Genomic DNA, 23,003 nt, shown 5'->3' on the forward strand with positions numbered 1-23,003 from the left:
TCAAATTATGTCTGGATCCCCAGGGTGTGATCACTTATTTTAGCTCCATGGGGATCCCGCAGTCTGTTCTTGTGCACATTTGCATTGGCCATCCGTAGATCCTCATTTGTGTTACCTGTTTGATTTTATTCTGTTTTATTTGCTTTTATTCTGTTTTATTTTCCAATATTTTACTCATGTAAAGCACTTTGCATTGTCTTAGTACTCAAATGTGCTATATAAATACAATTGCCTTGCCTTGCCTTTCTGTTCGGGGTTTAGGTTTGTGATATTCTAATATCGTCTAGATCTAGTTTCCATTAGCTTATCTTATTATTATTATAGTATTCTGTTAGATCCTTATTTGTGCTTGCCTTTTTTTAGTTCAGTTTTTGTGGATTCTTCTAGTGTACTGTTGGATTTAGTAAATTTTTTTCCCCATTTCTGGCCCATTATCTTATTCGCTGTTAGGTTCTGTTATTCCCTGCACCTACCAGTTCATTGCCCCTCCTTTCCTAATTGTATCACTCAGTTCACCTGTGCCTAATTATCCATGTATTGTTTTCCCTCGTCTCTTCCCCTTTAAGTTCAGCGTCCCCGGTCTTCATCCGTGAATCTACCCTGTTCGGGTTCCATCCCTGCTATGCTCCTGTCATATTTTGTGAGCCTTCTTTAATCAAAATAATCATTCTTCATTCACCTCCCAAGCTCTTCTTTGTGTTCCGGTCCAACCACAACCCTGACATATGAATACTTCTGCAAGGCACTGCACGTGAAGAGCTTGTATAACAACTAATGTTGCACATGAAAACAGTCAGGGAACAATAAAGAGGACTTCAACTCTGAATTTAGGCCTGGGTTTTCTAATGATTTATTTAGTGGAGATGTGAGTCACGCTGAGTCCAAAGAAGGGTTGCTCTGATGGAAAAGGCCTGCCGTGCCACAGTCAGGAGGTGAAGGGATAAGCTCCCAAATGAGGGTTGCACCCTGTGGTTGAGCTTTGCCGGTGACCACATCCATGAATTCAAATGAGCCCCGGACCTAAAGCGGTAGAAATCTGCCCAGCTAAAGCAAACAGAGAGGTAGTAAAATGTTGTTTTTGAATGATATGACTGAACACGTGTTACTTGATTATATACTTCACTTGTTTGAGTGACTCTGTGTGTCAGTTGTGTCACAAAAAGAGAAAGATCTTCCTGTTTTCCGTGTTCTCCTCCCAGGATCAAAATCCCTTTGACCGTGCACGAATGTTTGTATTCCCCCTTTTTTTTTTTTTATGTGCGCACAGGATGGGAAAGGGTTGAGATGTGGTCAGAATTCATCTCCTCACTTTACATATGATTTTCTTTGCAGATGACCCCGACATCATGCAAACGAGTGCCATCATTTTTCCACTCAAAATGAACATGGAAAGATTTGTCTTTGCATACGCGGCGCAAGCGTAAACATTATATCTGATCCTTTTTATTAATCATCTGCAAAACGCTGGTCGGGAGCGCCAAAGGATCGTGTGTGGGATTGTTTTTCCCTGACTGAGGGGAGGGAGGTGCATCGTTGCTGCCATGGCACCATCATGTCGGCGTACCCCCGGGCAACAGGAAATGTTTTGACTTTTTTTTTATGATGAGAGATAAACGGTGAGGCGACGGAACAGCTCATCAGCGAACTGATGATCCAGTTGCTTCATGGAGATTGGGGACACAGAGTGAGACTCATTAGTGTGTGTGTTTATTATCCACTGTGCTCCAGGATGAAGAGCTAAAAGTCAGCTACTGTAAATTATGTAAATTTTGACATCTTTTGCCCCACCTCATGCACATGCGGTTCTCCACTGCATGTGTGCATTTACTGTTTTACATGCTAAATGTATGGTTTTTAAATTCATTTCGAACACTTTTAAACAGTCTTTAATGTTGATTTTCCAGACTTAGACATACTTCATCGTCTCTCAATTCACGATGCACATTTGAGCAAAATTTCGTTACAAGGCTCAGAGTAAAAACAGAAGACAAAAGAGAAACATCGTAAACATAAGTGTTTGTCATTTGTCAGGAATGTAGCGGCAAACCAAAAAAGACATTTTATATGTACAGAAAAATGAAGACCATATGAGGAGTGCGAGTATTTGTAGCAACAGATACTTGCACTAATTAAGGTAAATATTATTCTTATCATTACTCAATTACCATTTAAAATGATCTTGTACTGTTTTATGTCTATTTTATTTTGCTTCTGCTGTTTAAATCAGATCAATTACTTGGGTAGACATGTCTGTCCACAAGAATAAATAATAATCTTTTCTTATCATTTCACTTTTTATATTCTTAATGGAAATATTCTGACTCCTACACCTTTATGCCAAGGCTTTATTTTTTAAAATAAGTATGTAATTTATGGTTTGTCATAAGATGTACTTCACTAATCTATATGTGTTTTGATTTTGTTATTTCTTTTCTATCTAGTTACACTATTACTGACAAATTTCCCCAATGCCGGCAATAAGCTATATTTGATATCATTGTCTGATCTCTCATCGTCATTTGAATTTGCCATAATACATCAATAAATATTCAGGTCATTTTTTTTACACTCTCATAACCACTGAACTAAAAATTGGTGGGTTGTGGGTGTGACCCGCCAGACTGGGTTATGTTTTCAACACACAAAAAAAGGATTAAAGTGGCTATCTCTGGCTACTAAACAGTAGACTGAAAAAGAATTCACAATCTAGATCAGTAAACAAAATATATTTAGGTTGAAATTAATGATTTTTATCCATCTATCCATGTAAAAAACCTGAGTAATAAGAAGTGGTCACTGAGGGCCTCACACTTCCTATTTTAGATATTTTAGAGGTAAATCAAGATCCAGTGCTGTAAAGTAAGAAAACTCTTGCTCCTTCCTCTTAGGATGCACTCTGCTTATGATTAAATTACTCGCGTTGTTTTAAATGAGTTGGCTAAATGGTTATAGTGTGATTACCAAATACTGATATGACTCTACTAATAACCACAATCAAAAAAGGGGCCGCTCTGAAACCAAGAAATAATCTCTGAACTGTCTGAGAAAGTGTCATCAAGCAGGAAGTCTGAAAAAAAGATCAGAGAGAGGATTCACAGATGATTCTTGATCCGACCAAGGATCCTTTCAATAAAACCATTCACACCCGTCATTTCCTCTCTCCCTCTCTCCTTAGTCACAGTAATTAAGCTTTAAACTTACGTCACACAATGACAGGATGGCCATCTCCATGGTAACATATCGTCTCCATCTCCCACAAATGCCTCTTTAAGATTTTGAATAATTCTCAGAAATAGCAGACAATGATTGTGAAATCAGCCACAAGAAGAAAAAAAAACTGCATAATGCAATTATACAAGGATTTTTTTTTTTTTGAATGTTTACTAAAACATAGCATCTTAAAATGTTGCAGAGTAATTAATGAGCAGTTTTCCCATCCCTACCTAAACACACAAACCCTCACCTGTGTACTAACATTTATCACTGTCTGGTAAATGTTAGTTTATATTGTGCCTTTCAGGTAGAAATATGAGTGGCTGGAATGAGACATCAGTCCTCTAGATGGCAGCAGAGTCAAGACACAACGATCAGAATGTCACGAAAAAAAGGGAAAAGTATTTTTTCAAGTGACTTTAAGACTGATTCTGAGCTCATATTGGTCAAGTTAACATTTTTAAGAGTGAAAATTTCAAAACCTTGAATGCCTCACACTACATTTTAGTTTCAAATAAGACAAACATGTCAAACATACCCTGATAGGATCCAGGGACAGACTCTACGAGTTTTGGCCTCAAATCATTTAAAAACTTCCACTTATGGAAATGCTTTTCTGAGATCATATGGGGGCCCCAGGCACATTATCTCTGACCATTTTACATTATTACTTTGACATTCAATATTTATTATATACTCGTTTAGCAACATTCAGTGGATAAACGGTATGGTTGTTAAATATCATTTACAGTTGTCAAAAATAAGATAAAAAAGAAAACTAGCAAACTGAATAAATACAATTTGGATATTTTACTTTTTAAAGCTGTTTTGAGCTTTATTTTTATGAACTGCTTTGATTTTCATTACTGCTTAGGCTAATTAGGTCTGTGAATCATGGATTTCTTAAAATTTAAGTGGCGACGTTTGGTATCTATGGACCACATGAAGAAAAAGTCACAGAATTTCTAAAGAAATAGTTTTAAATGTGAACATTTTAGGCAGGTTTTCCTTAAAAAAAGAAGAAAAAAAAGACTCCCTTCCAGTCTTCTCACAGTATTAATTACGACTTAAATTGTCTTCATAAAAAACTAATTTCAATATTGTACTCATTTATTTATCATGGAACAATAGAATTCACAATGCTGTTTTTTGTTATTTTCAATGTCTGAAAACACTCAATGTCAAAACAATCTGTCTTCAAGTACATTACCCCAGTCCACGTCGCTTTCTCAGAGCCTGAAAATGATGGGCAGTAATGTCTTTAATGAATTACCACACCAGATCATAATGTTTTAGTTCTGGACTGGGTGGGAATTACAGTGAATGTTAAAATTTCAGCAAACAAATATGTCAAACAAAATCAAACAAAATTACCACAATAAATGGAGAAAAACAAATTGAAGACTTTGGTTTTAAAAAGCCCAACTCCTCACTATTAAATTAATGCACCAGTAAATTCCACAAATGCTTGCCGTTCTTGACTGAAGTCTTGGTATTATGCGTCTGACCCTTTATTCAAACAGCTGCTGGGGCTCCAGCTACATGACCCATTTTTTCTGCGCCCTTGGGCCTTGTATTCAAGTAGCGAAGAGTAGAAAGCTTTATTGTCTTCTCTTTCTTATTATTCTAGGCAGACAGCAAAGCATGAGAGAAAACCAATTAGCTCAGAACCAGGAGAATAATATATGTTTTACAAGACATTAAAAAGCAGGAGAACTCTGGCTAATAGATACAAGTAAATATCGAGAAATGCAATGACTGGGACAAGGAAATGTAAGTATGCAGGGATTAGTGTGTTGTAGTGTGTGTCGTGGTGTTGTGCAACATGCCTTAAAGCAGTGTGCCGTCTGTCCATCTGTCCTCCTCCCAACTCTGAAGGCTGTCATGAATGTGTTTGGCCTTTTAGTGTAGCTTAAAATGAAAGGCATATACCATCCTTAACATTAAAACCAACAACAAAGCCTCTGATGAAATCTTTTCCCAACCAGTTCACAGAGGGTGAACTGGCTCAGTGTTGAGACTTAAAAATGTCTGTGTGACGTGACGCAGACTAGCTGCTTTGAAAGATGTTTATGTTTAGACTCCAAAAATCCAATCAGTATTAACTTTTCAATTAAATGAATTGTTCCTGTTTTGTTAACAACCGAATTAACAAAGAAGAGTAGCTTTATGATATTTTTTAGAATTAGTAACGTAACAGGTTACTAAACCAGGTAGACCAAAAAATTAAATATAGTACTCGCCAATGAATGTCTAATTGGTACTGTTGGACAAAATCTAAAGAAAACAAGACAAACAAAAAAACTACTGATTTATAAGAGAGATAAGGCTGCTTCTCATGAACGCACTATTTATTGAAGAAAGAGATTTTGACAAAAACACTTTTTTGTCTAAATTGTAATGAAGGTAACATGAATGTCATTTTAAAAAAGGGGAAAAAAGATAAGAATCATTTAAGACATAAGAGATTCTGATGCAACGGCAGGTGGCTTTCATTTAAAGAAGATTATCTAACAGCCTGTAAGGTCTTAAACACGTGTTGTTGTTTTTTGATAAAACAAGTCATTTTGAGTAAAATGCTTTATTTTGGCTGTAAAACCATAAGATTAATCCAACCAGCTCCAGTGGACAGGAAATCAATGGGCATTTGAAGGTGAAAGGTCCAAAAGGCTTATTCAGGTTAAAGACATTACAATGCAAAGGCCCAAAACTTCAGATTTAAACCCTGCACTGACAGAATTGGTATTAGTGAGCCAAGTTTGTAGGCCACCTTACTTGCACACATCTTTTCAGTTCTGGCCAAAAACGTTCAAGAGAAACTGGGATCAGGGCTTTGTGATGGCCACTCCAAAACATTGACTTTGTTATCCTCTTGGCTGTATGCATTGGGTCATTGTCCATTTGGAATACCAGTTTGCACCTAAGCATCAACTTTCTTGCGGATTTCTTGAGATGTTGCAAAACCATCCCACAGCACGATGCTGCCATGCCCCTATTTCACAGGTGGTTTGGTGTTCTCCAGCTTGAAAACTTCCCCCTTCTTCCTCCAAATGTAATGATGGTCATTATGGCCAAACTGTTCAATTTTAGTTTCGTCAGACCACAGGACATGTCTCTAAAAAATGTATTTCCTTGTCCCTGTGTGCATTTGCCAATTGTAATCTGGCTTTTATTTATTCCTTTTGGAGTATTGACTTCTTCCGGGCAGAGTAGCCTTTCAGCCCATGTCGGTACAGTACTCATTTCACTGTGGATAATGACACTCTTACCAGCTTCAGGCAGCATCTTCACAAGGTCTTTTGCTTTTGGTCTTGGGTTGGTGTGCACATTTTGGACCAAAGCACGTTCATCTATGAAACAAAACTCGTCTCTTTCCTGAGCGGCCTGATGGCCGGGCAGTCCCAGGGAGTTTATACTGCCGTACAATTGTTTGAACAGACAGACGTGGCACCTTTAGACATTTAAAAATCGCACCCAAGGATGGACCAGACCTGTGCAAGTCCACACATAAATCAGATCTGATTTCTTTTGACTTTATGTGTTTTTTTTTATAAAGTGTATGTAAATGTCTGGTTTTAACTGTACCTAGCGCATCTATCCATTATCTATGCACGCTTATTCCTCATGGGGTCGCAAGGGGTGCTGGTGCCTATCTACAGCATTCTGATTCTCATTTTAGGCATCCAAGGTCACATCTATTTTTTTCGTCATGATCATACTGAAAACATAGAATGGCGAATTGAGGTTTGCCCTCAGATTGGTCCCTGATGGTGACTTGACCAATGTGAAGGTGGTCTCCAACTTTCTTTTTGGCCACCAGACATTTATGCCTATACTGGCCCCCTACCTCCCAGGCCTGGGAGTCTTTTATTACTATGTTTGTGTTCTATTCTTTAATTTTATGTTTTATTTCCTTTGTTTTCTTCTATTCTCAAATACCTGGTCCCTTTTTAGCAGTTGCCACACTTTCTGTTCATTTTGCGATGACTCTCCAATATAAATAGCTGCCATAGTTGTGTTTGTTAGATCCTTGTTTTCTTGCCTGTCTTAGTTTAGCCATGGGTTTATTTTGCCACATCTGTTTTTTCACCATATTTTCCTGTTAGGTTCTGCTCTCCTACTGTCCCTGTCAGATCATTGCTCTTGCTCTCCTTCTGCATAATCACCTCTACACTTTTCATTGCTCCACCTGTCAACCCCCCTATTTATTCAGTCAGTTCAGTCATACTCATCGTCAGGTCCTCCGTTATGCTACGCCTGTTCTGGTCTCCATCGTGCCGTGTTCCTGGTTCGTGTTATCACCTGCCTGCCTGTAAGCCTTGTCATTTTATTAATCATTAAACCACCAGCTATTCATCATGCAATTCCTGATCTCCTGCCTGAAGTCCGGTCCAACAACAACAGACAAACATCTGACAAACCCAAATATGAGTTTAAGGTGGCAAACTGATCGGCAAAATTAGTCCCTTCAAGATTTTCTAGCACAGAGCAAAATTCATTGTTCCATAAAATGATAAGTTAAATCATCATTTCATTACTCCATTTTGCTTTTACACATTTTATCTTTGTCTTGTATCACATTTCTTTGATGATCTGTAGCATTTATGTGTAATTAAAAAAAAAAGAAAAAAGAAGAAATCTTTAGGGTTGCAAATGCTTTTTCTATGGCACAGCAAAGATGAATTAATAATAAAGCGGTACTGATGATGCGGCAATAGGTTCAAACGTATTTAATGAGATATTTTTGGTTTCAACTCGTGATATGGTTTTTGTGTAGAGGGACCATTATCTTTAGCGGCCGCTCCATCAAAGTAAGGTCATCCACCAACTGGGGCAGGCTGCGTCACCGGGTTGGTTAAAAGGTCAAAACAACAGAGTCTTAAAGGTTAAAGTCCTGCAGCAGCAGAGAAACAGAGCGACCCTCGTCTGTTGTCCTCTTTAATAGAACTTTACCATTTCATTATATTCTGCGGCCATTGATGCTTTTTCCTCCCGGTTGCCTGGAGCTTTTGAAATGAGAGAGAATATGGTGTATTTGTGCTGCAGAGGCCAGTGCTCTCCACGGTCCTGAATCACACATCTCTCCCTTTCTGTCCTGGTCTCTTGTCTATCTAAACATGCAACGCTTGCTTTAGGGATTCAGACAGTCACTAATAGCTCTATGACCCCTCCCTGCTCAAACTGTCAGTCTCTGTAACACACAGACACATTGGACCCTACCGGAGGAGGAGCCTCATCCACAGACAAGGTACTTTCTGCTGCTCTGTCTACATCTGTGTTGGCACAAGGGAAACTAAGATGGACAAAAAAAAGACCCAGCTGAAACAGCTTATCTGAGTGGTCCCCTGTGGACGAGGTAAACGTCTCCTTACGGATTTCTATTAAACTTCTCCAGGTAAGAGCAATCACTTGGAAAGCTTTACAAACTTATTGTGCGACAAAGTCAGATTTGAATGCCTGATTGCTTACAGAAAAGAGGTAAAACAATTGAAAATTACCACTTTTTCTAAAAGTAAAAAAAAAAAAAAAAAAAACCTTTGCAAATTTATGAACAGCTTGAATGAAAGATGCCAATTTAGGAGTTCTGACACATTAGGACAAAACTAAATGTAGATTTTCAAAGACAAAAAAATTGAAAAATCGACGCATCGTAACAAAATGTTTCAGTAAATTTTACAATACCGTAAGCTGGTTGAATATCTGGAAGATGTTTGGAGTATATGTGAGGTATTCTCACGAGGGTGCTCTGGAAATGTAGATCTTGTTTTCTGCCGTTAACTAAATGGCTTCAGCGCATCACCAGGAACAGATCTGGAATCTGGACACCCAGTTTCCCTGCTTCCAAGGAGTCCCTCTTCATTACCATGATTATACTTTAATAAGGCGCATGGAGCTCCTAACGTTTTTACAAACTGTGTTAACCTTTTTTGACTATAAATCTCTCCATTAATTGATATTTTTTTATGTTTATCGTTAAACTCCTTGGTTACACAAACTTTTTCCATTTTTTTTGCCCATTTCTTACACCTCTGTGCGAGGCTACATCTCAGACTGATGTTAAATTTCTCACTCTTCACACTCACACTTCTTTGAAAACCACTGTACGATTCCCAGGAGCCTTTAACTCAAGATGCTGTCACAAAAACACTTTCACATCAATCACATGTCTCTGACAAATTAAAGCTCTGGTCAAGCTCATTTTTTGGGTTGATTATAGCTTACGTGTCCATGGTGTGTTTGCTGCTCTTTAGTTCAAACACTCAGTTACATGGAACAGCTATATACCATGTTTGAGATAAATAATAAAAATGCTTTTACAAGATCAAATACCTGCATTAAAAGCTGCGCCTCTTTTATTGCGGTAGTTGTAAAATGCTCCTTTTGTGCTCGGTCACCTGCTTGTCTCTCTGCAAACAAGCCCCATGCCTTTCTGTCTGCCTGCTACTGGCAACAGTTGCGTGTTTCATTGACATCAAAGTCAATACAGCCGTTTTTACAGCTGTGCTCAGGCAGCCCAGCGAGACAGCTCCTTTAACTATATCACCAGAGCAGCTGTCACCTGCTGTATCTACAGGATCTGATGTTTCTTTGCATGTCCAAGTGATCCTCCTCCCTGGTGGGAGCTTCTCCAGTAGCTCTGCACATTAATTTTGGAGATCCAGTAAAGGTGATTCCAGTGTGAATGAAGAGAAGGAGAGCCGCTCAGCTTGTGAGCAAGCATCAAATTCCTGTTCTGGTTTCCACCGTTATGCTATGTTGCATCAAAACATCACATGAATCTGTTGGAGAGATCATATTCTGCATCTCAGAGCCGCTCTGACTGGCTTTTAAAAACCTTGAGGTGAAGTCAGGAAGATGCCGACAGCAGCTAAAAATACTAGGCAAGGCAAATTTATTTTTATAGCACATTTCAGTACAAAGACTGTGCAAAGTGCTTTACATGATTAAGATATAGGAAAATAAAACAGAATAAAAGCAAGTTGCAATAAAATGTAGAAACAAAATAAAACATGGGAAATATTAAAAACAGTTGGACTACAAAGTTGAACAAATGATGTTTCAGTAAAGCAGTTTAACTAGAACAGTCAAAGGCAATCCTAAACAAATGTGTTTTTAATCTAGATTTAAAAGAACTCTGGCTTTCACTAGTAGCTGATCGTTTTTGTCCACTTTGCCCACAAGCACATTTTTAAAATCCCTGTCTGTTTATTAACATTTTAAAGCTCAAGTTTGAAAGCTTGACTTTATGTCAGATTTTGAAATCATAGCTGTTTTTTTGCTTTTTATTCACCCTTTAATTTTTCAGATCATTAAACTACTTTAGTGTATCAAACAAAGATAGATAACCTGAAGAGGGGGAAAAAGCTATCCAACCAAACTTAACAGTATGTGCAATATGTGCTGCTTTCCCTGCTTTAAATCCTGGACAACTTAATTAATAGGAACAGGAATTCTGCTCCCTACAGGAAAATCGTACAGGAGAATGTGCCGCCATCAGCCCATGACTTCATTTCAAGCATGCTTGCATTACACGGCAAGACAATGATGCACAGCACTCAAGAAAGTCCAAATTTGAATGACTCAAAAAGGAGGGTTCTAGTTGGCCTGGTCAAAGTCTGGACTCAAATCTAATTTAGATGCTGTAGCGTGAGCTTAAATAGACTTTTCGTGGTCTTTTACATAGGACCAGACTGGATTGAATAGCTTCCTGCCTCCATTATGTAGATTTACTTTACCTTGCAATGACATGAGGGTGAACAGTTTATATCTCCAGCATCCATTGGGAGACCAGAAGGAGCAGTTTGAAACTCTAGACTGCTCGTTTCTCCAAGGCGATATCCTACCCATCGTTACTGCACCCTGTATTACCGGTATATATAAAAAATGTGAACCATTTAGTAGAGCTGTTTGCAAAAAAAAAAAAAAAAAAAAAAAAAAAAAAAGAAAAGCACTCATGGCGTAAATGCAAGAACAATACTACCCATCACTCTTTTTAATGTTACACTCATTTGAAACACCTACTAACATACAACAGTTAGCATGTCTGTCGTTAATTTAAACTGCTCAATGCAGGCTAGCTACTAGGGCAGACGACACGACTAATTAAATGACTGATATCAACCTGTCAGGTTCTAAATAAATACTGTAAAAAGAGCTCAAATGGCTACTTCATAAAATGTTCACAGCAAAAGAAAGGAGTGTCCCCAGGACTCAGTGTTAAGTTCCTGGGGATCTGTTTTGGTCTTCTCACCTTATTTCTGCCGTAGTCATTTTCTGTTCATTATCATTTCAGTAGCTCTGTTGGATCTATATTTTCCTGTTGTTAGTTCAGTTAGTAAGCTCTTTTGGTTATAGCTGGTCATTCCGCATGGATTCCTGATCGGTTTCTATTCCCCTTCTGTCTCTGTTGTATCATTGCTCTCACTCCTGCTGAATTAGCTCTACACATTTCTCCTGCGCTTAATTGCTTCACCTATCTTCCCTCAAATGGACTCAAATCTAATTTAGATGCTGTAGCGTGAGCTTAAATTGTTTATTCATGGTTCAAATCCCCCTCAGCAGGCTGAATCAAAACAGTTCTGCAAAGTTGAGAAGTGATAAAATTCCTACATAAATGTGTTGCGTCACGCTACCTCATTCTGGTCTTGTCCTAGTTGTCTTCTTGATACCTTGTTTTTCGCCTGCCAACCTGTAAGTCTGTTTCGGATTTCTAATAAACCACAACTTCCTCTAATATACAGCTTCCCAGCTCCTATCTGCACTTTGGTCCTATCACAAACACAGACAAACCTGACAAGGAGGGTAAAACCACAAGTTTGGTGGTTGCTTAACTCGTGTTTAAAGCAACGAATGAATCTGCCTGTGGCTTGCTTTTTTAAAACAAATTCTAATTATTTTTGTTTTTGTGGTGTTGTTTCAATTACTGAAAAATTAAAAAAGGCTTTCGACCATACAGAGATGAGATGGATAATTGGTGAAACCTATTACGCTTTCTGACAGCTTATGAAAAAACACTTCACCCACCTCAGCATGCTGGGTACTTGAAACTAAAAAAAAAAGCTCACAGCTTGTCTTACTTTCCAATGTTTTAGGTTAATAATTGCTTGGGGCATGCTCAAATGATTAAAATTTAATTCCAAAACACTCAGTTGCTCCTTAGACTACAGCAGGTACGATGTACCCTGTCCCAGATGAATACAATGAATACTACATCCTCAACCCCTCTATACCGACTATATTCAGAATGGGAGCACATTCAACACATATTTCAAAGACATGACAAAAATTATGTTTTTTTAAAATTCCTGTAATACCATGTTCAAAGCATCAGCATGGCAAGATAGGAAACCGTGTGACAGCAGATTAACATTTAACCAGTTGGTTTTGATGGCAGGCAAAATATATATCGACTTTCTAATGTAAAAAATATAATAAAAAGTCACGGTCAAGTTTTAGATTTTATGTAATATATTTACAGCTATATCGAATAGATTAGAAAATGATGTAACTGTATTTTAAATACATAAATTGAACAAGGTAAATTTAATTAGTCATTTCTGGTAAGGAGAAAACTACAGATTATTTTAAATGAGCTTTTATAAACTGTAAATGTTGCAGCTTTAATTTAAAAGGACTGCTAACTGTGCCCGCCTATGTGTGGGAGTTAATTACACTGAATTAATTTAATTCCCCAGAGCTTTACCTTGCTATTAGGGGTTGCCTTACTGTGACTGCTCAACTCAACAAAGTTTTAATGTAGGTTTAGTTCTGCATTATTTCGTTTCAAACTGTAGGAACCAGCGAGGTGTGTCTGTAAGCAGATTCTTTTTATGTGCAGAGTAACACTAACCTTAACTTTACCACAAAGCATCAAATCCTTAACGTGTTTGCATCCTGTCAGAGAGATGCACAGAGACTCACACTTAAACTGAAACCCAGCAAAGATACACATATAAACCTGTTTTATCTGTGACAGAAAAGGCTGAGAATGGGTCTTTGATGAGTGAGTGATAGAGTTAGAGACCCTGTAATGAAGTTTTATCTGGCTTTAAGAGCAGGAAGAAAAACATGTCTCAGGTACAGTATGATCTTATCATGAGCCCTAATGGAGTCACTTACAGGGTTTTAGCAGCAGGCAACGACCTGCTTGGACTAAACTAATATTGATTTTTTGATCAGAACACAAAACATAATCAAATTGTTGATAGGCTGCATCTCTATTCCTGATGTTTTTTAGCTCAACAATAACCGTAATGATCCTCAACAGTGTAGAGGACAGCTTGTTATTTTTGTTGATCATTTTGAGTCATTGTTAAACAGTCCTTTAGAAATTCATTTACGGCAGTGTTTCCATTTGTTTTATGCAAAAGCTTTTGTGCATATCACCTAACAGCACCATGAGTGCCTGGATACCACATGTGGGTGGCCCCAGTGGAAACATGTATTAATTCAATATCAAACACGCTTTTCATAATGCAGGGAACGGCTTTTTTTATTTCTGCTATCAGAGATATCATTCAGTGGGTAACCAATCTTTAGCTACGAGAAACGTGTCCTGATTTAATATTTAATAAAAACTCTGCTTTTCCTGAAATTTATTTAGAAAAAGCACACAAATAGACAAAGATTCAAAAGATTAAGCACTATTCAAATCCACTTTATTGGCTTTACTGAATATAGTAAACTTAATCCGCTGATATATATATATATATATATATATATATATATATATATATATATATATATATATATATATATACAGTATATATATATATATATATATATATATATATATACACAGTATATACAGTATATATATATATATATATGAACATTCAAACTTTAAACATTGAAGTATTTACATTCCGTTGACCTTTTCTCCTTTGGTCCCTCAACACCTCTAAATTTTACTAAATATTTTAGCTGTTTTTTGGTAAGGTTGGTACTACTGAAGTAAAAGGAAATTAGCACAGGATTTAAAAAAAGAAAAATAAATCAAGTATCAACGTCTGCAAAGCTTGCATGTAAAAGTACTCATTCCCAATTACTCTGGTACCTTTAAAAGTCATCCTGTGCAAACAACAGCTTTTAAAAAGTCACCAAAATAGTAAGTAGAGTCTAGTTGTGTGTAATCTAATCCCACACAGCTGTACCAACATAAACATGGCAGCGCAGAAGGACGCACGCATAGCTGCTGCTATTACATCTGATTTGTAAGAATCCATGATATCGTCTTTGAAACAGCAAGAAGTGCCTTGACTAGCATACCTTCTAGTGATTTCTCATGATGTCTGCTGCTTACGTTTTAATGTGATGCCATGATTGGCTAAAATCAACCTCTGGTTGGCGAGCACTAGGTGTCGCTTTGCCCAATCAGCTTGGACAGTTCTGCTGAATGTCCTGCCTTTCCCCAAATGGATTCGATATGAGCAGTGATAATGTGCAGAACGTAGAGTTCTGCACATTATCAATCTGGAGAAACTGGGTAGGCGGAGATAGAATTGGAATGATTAAAATCAAAGAATATTCATGAATTTGAATGGCCCAGCGTCTGTCAGTGCTGTGCAATTTATGTCCACTGATGATCCCCATCAACTCAGACTGAGCTTGGATGTGAATAGCTAAAAATGTAATATTCTAAATGTGCATAGCTAGTAACAAAGCTTAAAAGACTTGTGGCTGTAACTAAAACAAAAGGTAGTTCTGCATAGTACTGACTCAGGGTTCTTGAATACATGTTCAACCCAATTTAGTTTTTTTAATTTCTGCAAAAACTTTGAAAATCATGTATCACTTTTCTTCCACTTTACAATTATGCACTACTTTGTATTGCTCAAAAATTACCAAATAAAATAAAAATTAAAAAAAGCAGAGTAGTTGTCTGAGCAGACCTGTAAAATAATTTAAAAAAGAAAGTAAATAGAGAATAGAACACATTGCCAAAGATAATTCTTTTGATTTAGACACACCAGTCTCAGGGTTTAATCGTATTCAGTTGTGCTTGACATGTACAAGTATATTGAACAAGTCGATTTCACAGTAAGCTGTTTTAAAAACCATTTACTTATTTTTTTTGTTCCTCAAGTGAGTGTGTGCGGTGCTCCGGTAAACACACCCGCGACAGCCCCTATTCCCTTCGCACCTGTCCATTCTGCTCACCTGAGCCTTGCTTTTCAAAACACTCCAACACCTGCAGGTTGTTTTCAAGCTGAATGATCTGTGAAAACAAACATGACAGAGCACTGATGAAAAACACCCCTAAACACAATGTTTTCTTCCCCCCTTCGATCTCTGTCATTACCAGGGATTGTGCAGAAATGAGTGAAGCCTGAAGACTCTCTGAGAGCGACATCAGACAGGATGGCGACTCCGAATGAATCTTACAGCATTAACTTTACCAGTGCCGATAACGCCAGCCTCTTTTCAAGGAGCCCATACACAGCAGTGGAGATTGGGCTCATCGTCTTTGTGGCTGGATCCCTGAGTCTGATCACTGTCATCGGGAACATCCTGGTCATGCTCTCCATAAAGGTTTGGGTCTTCCTTGTTGTTGTTGTTTTTTTTTTTTTTTTACTCGCTACATGATTAATGAATCTGACTCAAGCATCCCTCTCTGCACACTTTTAGAATACATGACCAGACTTAGAGATAAGAATACAGCGTGTGCACTCCGGTAGCAGAGAGCTAATCTAATAGGAACAAGGGAACATGCATCATACTGCACAAAAAAGATTAGGATCTGACAGCCTGCTCCGTGTCGTTCCTTTTAAGGTAAACAGGAACCTGCAGACCGTCAACAACTACTTCCTGTTCAGCTTGGCCTGTGCAGACCTCATTATTGGGATCTTCTCCATGAACTTATATACTATCTATATCGTGATTGACTACTGGCCTCTGGGCGCAGTGGTGTGTGACCTTTGGTTGGCTGTTGACTACGTCGTCAGCAACGCCTCGGTCATGAACCTGCTCATCATAAGCTTCGACCGTTTCTTTTGCGTCACCAAACCCCTGAGCTACCCAACGCGCCGCAGCACCAAGATGGCCGGCCTGATGATCGCCGCAGCCTGGGTCCTGTCCTTCATCCTGTGGGCTCCGGCCATTTTGTTCTGGCAGTTCATCGTAGGAGGGAGAACTGTACCCGCGGACGACTGCTTCATCCAGTTCTTCTCCAACCCAGCGGTGACGTTCGGGACTGCCATAGCAGCGTTTTACCTGCCGGTGGCCATCATGATCTACCTGTACTGGCGGATCTCAAGGGCCAGCCGCAGCCGTATGAGGAGGGACAGCAGGAAGACCTCGGGCACAAGTTTGGCTGAAGCGCCCTCCAACAGCCAAGAGGAAGGCTGTGACAACAACAGCGTCCCAACAAAGCAAGCTGAGGAGGAGGCCGCCGTTGGGCAGGACAAGGAAATGTTGCATCAGCCAAATGGAACCGGGCCGTGCGACGAAGACAAGGCTGACCAGGTGGACTCGGCATCAGAGATTGTCCAAGCTTCACCGTCCAAAGATCCTGGTTCATCAAGGAAGAGCTCAACTGGCGATAAAAATCAAACGCAGCCACCATCACTGCAGAATTCAGCCATTGATCGACAAAGTATGGTTGCAAGGACACTGCTAATGGTGAGAAAGATTTTTATTGAGGTCCACTTCACTAAACAATGATTTATAACATGTACAGTAATAGTTTGAGTATCAGTATTTTTTTTTGTTTTAGTTGTTGAATGTTGGAGTTACTGCTATGTTTCATATCAAAATAATTTGTCTTCCTAAAGTCACCATGAAACTGGTGTCAGTATTTTGTAGCTAAATATCTCTGCTGGAAGGAGAATCCCAAGGCAGAACCAGATGGATGGATGGATGGATGGATGGATGGATGGATGGATGGATGGATGGATGGATGGACGGATGGATGGATGGATGGATGGATGGACGGATGGATGGATGGATGGATGGATGGATGGATGGATGAATATCTTGTGTCAGAAAGATTGTCATAGATTTGGATGAGATTTTAAAATTCTTTTCACAAAAGAAATGCTGTTAAATGGGGTCATTTCGTGACTCTTTTGCAGTTGGTGGCATATTTGCTAAACTCTTTCATTTTATTCCAAAAAAAAAGTCTTTCATTTTAGAATAAAATAAATGAAATAAACAAAGCAGCCAAGTAGCCCAAACTGCTGAAATTGGTAAAATCATATGAAAAATATTTTTTTAACTTTATTCATTGGTGCAATGTGTTTAGTGCTTCATACTGTAAAAATAGATTTTTGCAATTCATTAAAAAAAATCTGGTTACAGTAACTATGCAATCTTTCAATCGAAGGATTTTACATATTTTTCAATGTTTTTGCACGTTTTCATTTTTTACACACTTCCCTCTTGGCTTAATACTTGCGAAATAGATATATATATATATATATATATATATATATATATATATATATATATATATATATATATATATATATATATATATATATATATATATATATAATATTAGAAACTAATAAAAGCCACAATTGTTTGTCATAACTGTATTTTTGGTTTAACTAATGATTAACTAATAGAAATCCTTATTTTATTGCATACCTTATGTTGGATTATCTGTAAATTGTGCTTTATCACTTTATCTTCTAATGTTTCTGTCACAACAATAATCAGTAACTCACTGAAGCTTTACCTTTTTAACTTACTGGTTTATGACCTACTGTACTGTAGCTAACGGCAAAGTGCAATACGCAGCAAACGTTAGCAAGCCACAGCCCAATGGCAGCTTTAAAACTCTGAAACAATAATGTATATTTTCTTTCAGTGTTTTTTTTTGTGTTGTTTTCATCACAAAAAGAAAAGGTTACCCCACATCATATGTGTGCTACTGTAGCTGTAGTTGCTCTTGACATTGGTTAACTAGCACTTTTGTTACTTTGCCTTAGCTACGGGGCTTTGAATACTCAAACTTAATTAAATTATTCATACTGTATATAAATTAAGACAACTCTTGTCATTCCTCTATCTCACATACCAAAACAAAATCTGACATTTTAATGAAAAACCTGCAGAACCTTCAAGGCAGCTTGTGATCTTTTTATCTATTTGTTCAGCTAACACCTGTCTAGCTAGAATAGGGTGACCAGAAATTCCCCATTCCAATGACAGTCAGCATTTTGGGTGATTTGTCACTGGCAAAAGCTGTCTCCGGAAATGTCCCCAATTTCAGAGTTTTTATGAATGAGAAAAATAGCTGTGTGCAACAAGAACCAGAGTTGGCTACACAGCAGCTGAGCCAATCAACTGTGATCCAACAGCAATGGTTTCACATTCAAGACAATTTAATATATGACAATTGATACTTTTTGATTCTTCTCTTGCTTGTGTGAGATATCTACTTCACCAGCCAACTGGCCTAAGGAAGCCACAAGCAGGCTTAAATCGGAGGCAGCAGAACGTTTGCTCAGTTTTTCTGAAAATGTTTCTACACATCCAGGAGTCAATTCTGGAGGCTCGCACTTAAGCAACCTGCAGTTGAAGCGCTGCTGTTTTTCAGCATATAGAGGTCCATCCTCCTCAGATCCAAATCAACGACAACGAGACTGCTTATGTAATTTATTTGAAATTGGTTTTAGGACTAGATTGTTGAGAGCTTGTACCACAATCCTCCTAGCCTCGTGAGACCATCCTGATCTCGCGAGCTTTCAAGGTTTCACTCGCAGATCAGTCTGGATACTCTCCGTTGAAGAAAATTTGGAGCCGTTCACCAAACGAACGTCCAATCAGCGTTGGCTTTGAGGCGGGTTGAGGTGTGACGCAACGGGAAGCGCGTCAGTTCAGTCTTAACAGCATGGCGGCTTCAGCCGATGAAACTAGCGTTAGCGTGGCTATCGAGCAAGTTTTATCGGAATTAAAGAGTATTTCTTTGCTGAGCTAACGAGCCTTTACCTGCAGCAGCAAGAGTAGCTTGGCTTGTGGTTGTGTTTTCGTCGTCGCTCTGTTACGAGCGACGACGAATCTGATTGGTTCATTTGGCCCGTCTATCACCAACATAGGCCAATCAGCTAACCAGTATTTTCGCCCCTTCTCAAAATTACTTCAATGGAAGGTTTCCAGATGGATATGCGGAGCAAATCTATCTGGCGGAGTCAGGTAACAATCCTCCCCCACTGTTCATTGTTGTTTTTTCTCTTTTGACAAAGATGGCTAGTGATGTTTTATTTCTGACTTGGAATGTACCTAGGAGGATGTGTTTAAAAACAGCAGCGCTCCAATTACAGGTTGTTAGTGTGAGCCACCAGAATAAACAAAGACTCCTGGATAGGTGTCAAAATGTTTTCAGAAAAACTGAGTGAAAGTCTGGTTGTCAAATATCACAGCATTTAAAAAGGAAGGTCATCAAGAGACACAGATGCTTCAGTGGTGTGACAAGACTTAATGTTCCACAAAATCCCCCATCGTTTCCTCATGTTTAGACTTACATAACACATTTTAATATGCCAGATTTCATGGCAAAACAGGTAGCAGTATGAAAGCTTTGGTGTAAACAAGGTATATGGATAGTTTGACATTAATAAAGGCTTATTTCTGCTATAAGTCGATGGTTTGTTCAGTTTACACCGGCAAGTTCTGGCTATTCCTAAATCTCAACTAAATGTGCCTGATATATAAATTTGTTCAATGTTTAAGGTTCATTATCTAACAAACATTGAAATATCAGACACGCCTAGTACCAAATGGATTATTTTTAAACAACTGGTGTAGATTGCATTGTATATATTGCATAAAATAACTGTCAGTATCAATGATAAGTGAAACTGATTATTTCTCATAAGAATTTTAAATTAAAATCTACAGTTATAAAAAATGTACTAATTATCTGATAAAATAAGTGATGAAGTGTTTAAAAAAAAAACTGCCAAAAAAATAAAGAAATATGTTGATGTGTAAAGCTGAACTACTGTCATTACAAATTAATTCAGACCAGGAGTCTGCACCCTTTACATTACAAAGAGCCAATTTTGCCATCAGTCAAGCTAAATAATAGTCCTTTAGAGCCATGAACATTACATTACCTTTTGGAAAAAAAGACAACTTATATATTTTTTTTAGAAATATGTTTTATTTGTTATTTATGGTCATGTTTAAGGAACGGCCATTTCTATTTTTAGGATTAAAAAAAAATGTTTTATGAAATGTTGATTTTTGTATGTTAAGAAAAATGCATAATTGCCACCGATTGACACGAAAAAAAGGATCTACAAATATTACTGGTATTTTTTTTTTTTTTTGCATTATTGTGAAATTTATTGCAAGTATCCCATGATAAAAACTGAAAAACTGCGTAAACTTGCGTTAGTTTTTAACAGCCGTTGTGTAAAGTCTAAAGAGCCACTTGTGGCTTCAGAGCCTCAGGTAACACTTGTTTGCATATAATTAGGAACAATCATTTTCCTAATTGATTAAACTGAAGACAAATACAACATTAGAACCTCCCCTCCTATAAAATAGTCAACACAGTTAATTAACCAATGACAGAAGCCTTTCCCTTCCTCTTCTTCTCCTCTCAACCTCCAGGTAACAAAGCGTGCTGTGAGCGAGCGCGTTGTGGCAAAGTGGAAAAGGAGGGGCAACTCCTCCAGGGAGAGAAAAGTGACGCGGACCATCATGGCCATCCTGGTCGCTTTTGTCGTCACATGGACGCCGTACAACGTGATGGTCCTCATCAACACGTTCTGCACCGTCTGCATCCCCAAATCGCTGTGGACCATCGGCTACTGGCTCTGCTACATCAACAGCACCATCAACCCGGCCTGCTACGCCCTCTGCAACGCCACCTTCAAGAACACCTTCAAGCACCTGCTCCTGTGCCAGTACAAGAACATTCGTGGACGATGAGGACGCTTTAGTCTGGGATGGAGCTGAAACTGATGGAGGCATTTAATGAAAAACGGCAAAAGCTGAAACAGTCAAAGATAGATTACTTCGGTTACTGTGCACTTCACTTCTTTTAAGGCATGTAAAGTGTAAAACGTGTATGTACTCTTTTATACGCTTACAAAGACCTGCTGCAGTTTTTAATTCTCATTAGTTTTTCAAGCTCTGATGATCTTTATTGTCGTGTTCTTCCCTTTTGCTCCCTTCTACATGAACATTTGCAGTCCATTGATTGTAATGTTGTAAATGAGGTAAAGTTTACATAAACTACATAAATAATTAATTGTGTTAGTATGAAGGACAGTTTATTAGTACGTGTATTTCTAGAGCAAAAAGTAAAGCAAAAAGAATTTGCCAAACTGCCTGTATTAGGCAGAGAAAAGTGATATAGCAAACATAAACCGCATTACTAGCAATGATAAACCCTCCTCCCTCTCTAGATTTACTCAGATTAGGCTCACATTAATGGTGTCTGTAATGTGTGATGTGGTGACACGAGTCTAATTGTTAAATCTGTTCACATCATTTCCCTTTGAGACATGTTTTTCAGAAATAAAAAGATAACGCTGTTTGGCGTCGGTGTTCTTTGTAATAACCTGGCTCATGTTTCCCTGATTTCTGCTAAATGTGATATAAATGAGCTGCGGTTGTTCAGCAAAACTGTTTCACAATGATACCATGGTGTAATGTAGAAGACCAAGTGGCAAAAAGTCATAAGAAAATGTATACTTTATACTGGAATAGGCAATTATACACTCCCCATTTTACTCTGCGTTAAATGGAGTCTTGTGTTTTATTTAGGTACAAAACACTGGATGGGACAGATGTCATGAACATTTTCATAGTCTTCTGGAGGGAATGGATGGATGCATTGATGTTCTGTCCTCTAGTTGTAATTAGTGTTGCACCGATACCGATACCAGTATCGAACAGGGCCCCGATCCAGCACTAAAATGGTGGTATCGGCATCGGCGAGTACCAACAAATAGGGCACCGATACCATTTTGGTGTTTGTATGTCACTTGAACACAGCCTTCTCTCTCTCGACTACTATTATACATGTTATATAAGTTCATGAAAGTTGCACTATTTTGACATTTGAGAGCCAAAACTCAGGGTTTAAAAGAGATTATTCAATTAATAATGTAATCTTACTGTCTTACTGTTGCACTACTATTATACATGTTGTAATTTCACAAATGTTGCACTATTTTGGCCTTTGAGAGCCAAAAGTCATAGGCAATAAAAAGTTCTACTACCCTAAGTAGTATGCAGTTCTTCATATACACACACACACATCAATATCAAACAGATGGTATCGGTATGGTATCGGCATCGGCGCAACACTAGTTGTAATGTTCTAAACAGGCAGGAGGCCCAAAATTCAAGCCTGACACAGTGTTCCTCTTATAAGGTCCAGTGAAAGGAAAATCCCCAGTGAGAGAGCTGGAGACCTGGCAGTGATGAATGCTGGCCCACACACTGCAGAGGCATCAGGCAGGATGGCAAAAGCTTGATCAAAGTCCAGGTGACAGGCTTGGGTCCTGCACGGTAGAGCAGAGACGGGAAGACAAATCCAGGGGCTAAAACTCGTTGTAGAAGTCTGACAAAGGCAGGGCAAGACAGAAGAGTCCCAGAGTTGAACATTTTCAGAATGCTGGTTTTGTCTTTCCATGTGTGCATGCAAGCCGCATCTTTTCTTTAATGGTAGCGTTGTAGCTCCATCTGGCTCTCTGTAACCCGCATGCACCTCACTCTTACATATAGCAAAAATGTCGTCGTTCCCTGTTGCATTTATGCTAAGGCAAATGTTGGCTTTGTTATGGCTTTTAGTGATATCCTCAGATTCCTCTTTTCAAACGAGC

At 38.4% G+C, this 23,003-nt stretch overlaps 1 protein-coding gene across 1 annotated transcript; it reads left to right on the forward strand.

The window, feature by feature from the left end:
* Positions 1–8,398: 8,398 nt before the first annotated feature.
* LOC105935575 (muscarinic acetylcholine receptor M2) lies at positions 8,399–21,707 on the forward strand. The gene is made up of 4 exons (XM_012876066.3): positions 8,399–8,608; positions 15,518–15,744; positions 15,985–16,833; positions 20,779–21,707. The coding sequence occupies exons 2-4, from the start codon at positions 15,574–15,576 to the stop codon at positions 21,097–21,099; spliced, it is 1,341 nt and encodes a 446-aa protein (XP_012731520.2). The 5' UTR covers positions 8,399–8,608; positions 15,518–15,573; the 3' UTR covers positions 21,100–21,707.
* The last annotated feature ends 1,296 nt before the right edge of the window (positions 21,708–23,003 follow it).

The sequence above is a fragment of the Fundulus heteroclitus genome, chromosome 2 (genome assembly GCF_011125445.2).
Source record: "Fundulus heteroclitus isolate FHET01 chromosome 2, MU-UCD_Fhet_4.1, whole genome shotgun sequence".
NCBI classification, from domain to species: domain Eukaryota; kingdom Metazoa; phylum Chordata; class Actinopteri; order Cyprinodontiformes; family Fundulidae; genus Fundulus; species Fundulus heteroclitus.

Bases quoted from the DNA above. Each gene is read 5' to 3' on its own strand.
- LOC105935575 (XM_012876066.3), top strand. From the start codon at position 15,574: ATGGCGACTCCGAATGAATCTTACAGCATTAACTTTACCAGTGCCGAT. The intron at 15,745-15,984 runs GTTTGGGTCTTC...GTTCCTTTTAAG, and splicing joins TGGTCATGCTCTCCATAAAG to GTAAACAGGAACCTGCAGAC. The intron at 16,834-20,778 runs GTGAGAAAGATT...CTCAACCTCCAG, and splicing joins TTGCAAGGACACTGCTAATG to GTAACAAAGCGTGCTGTGAG.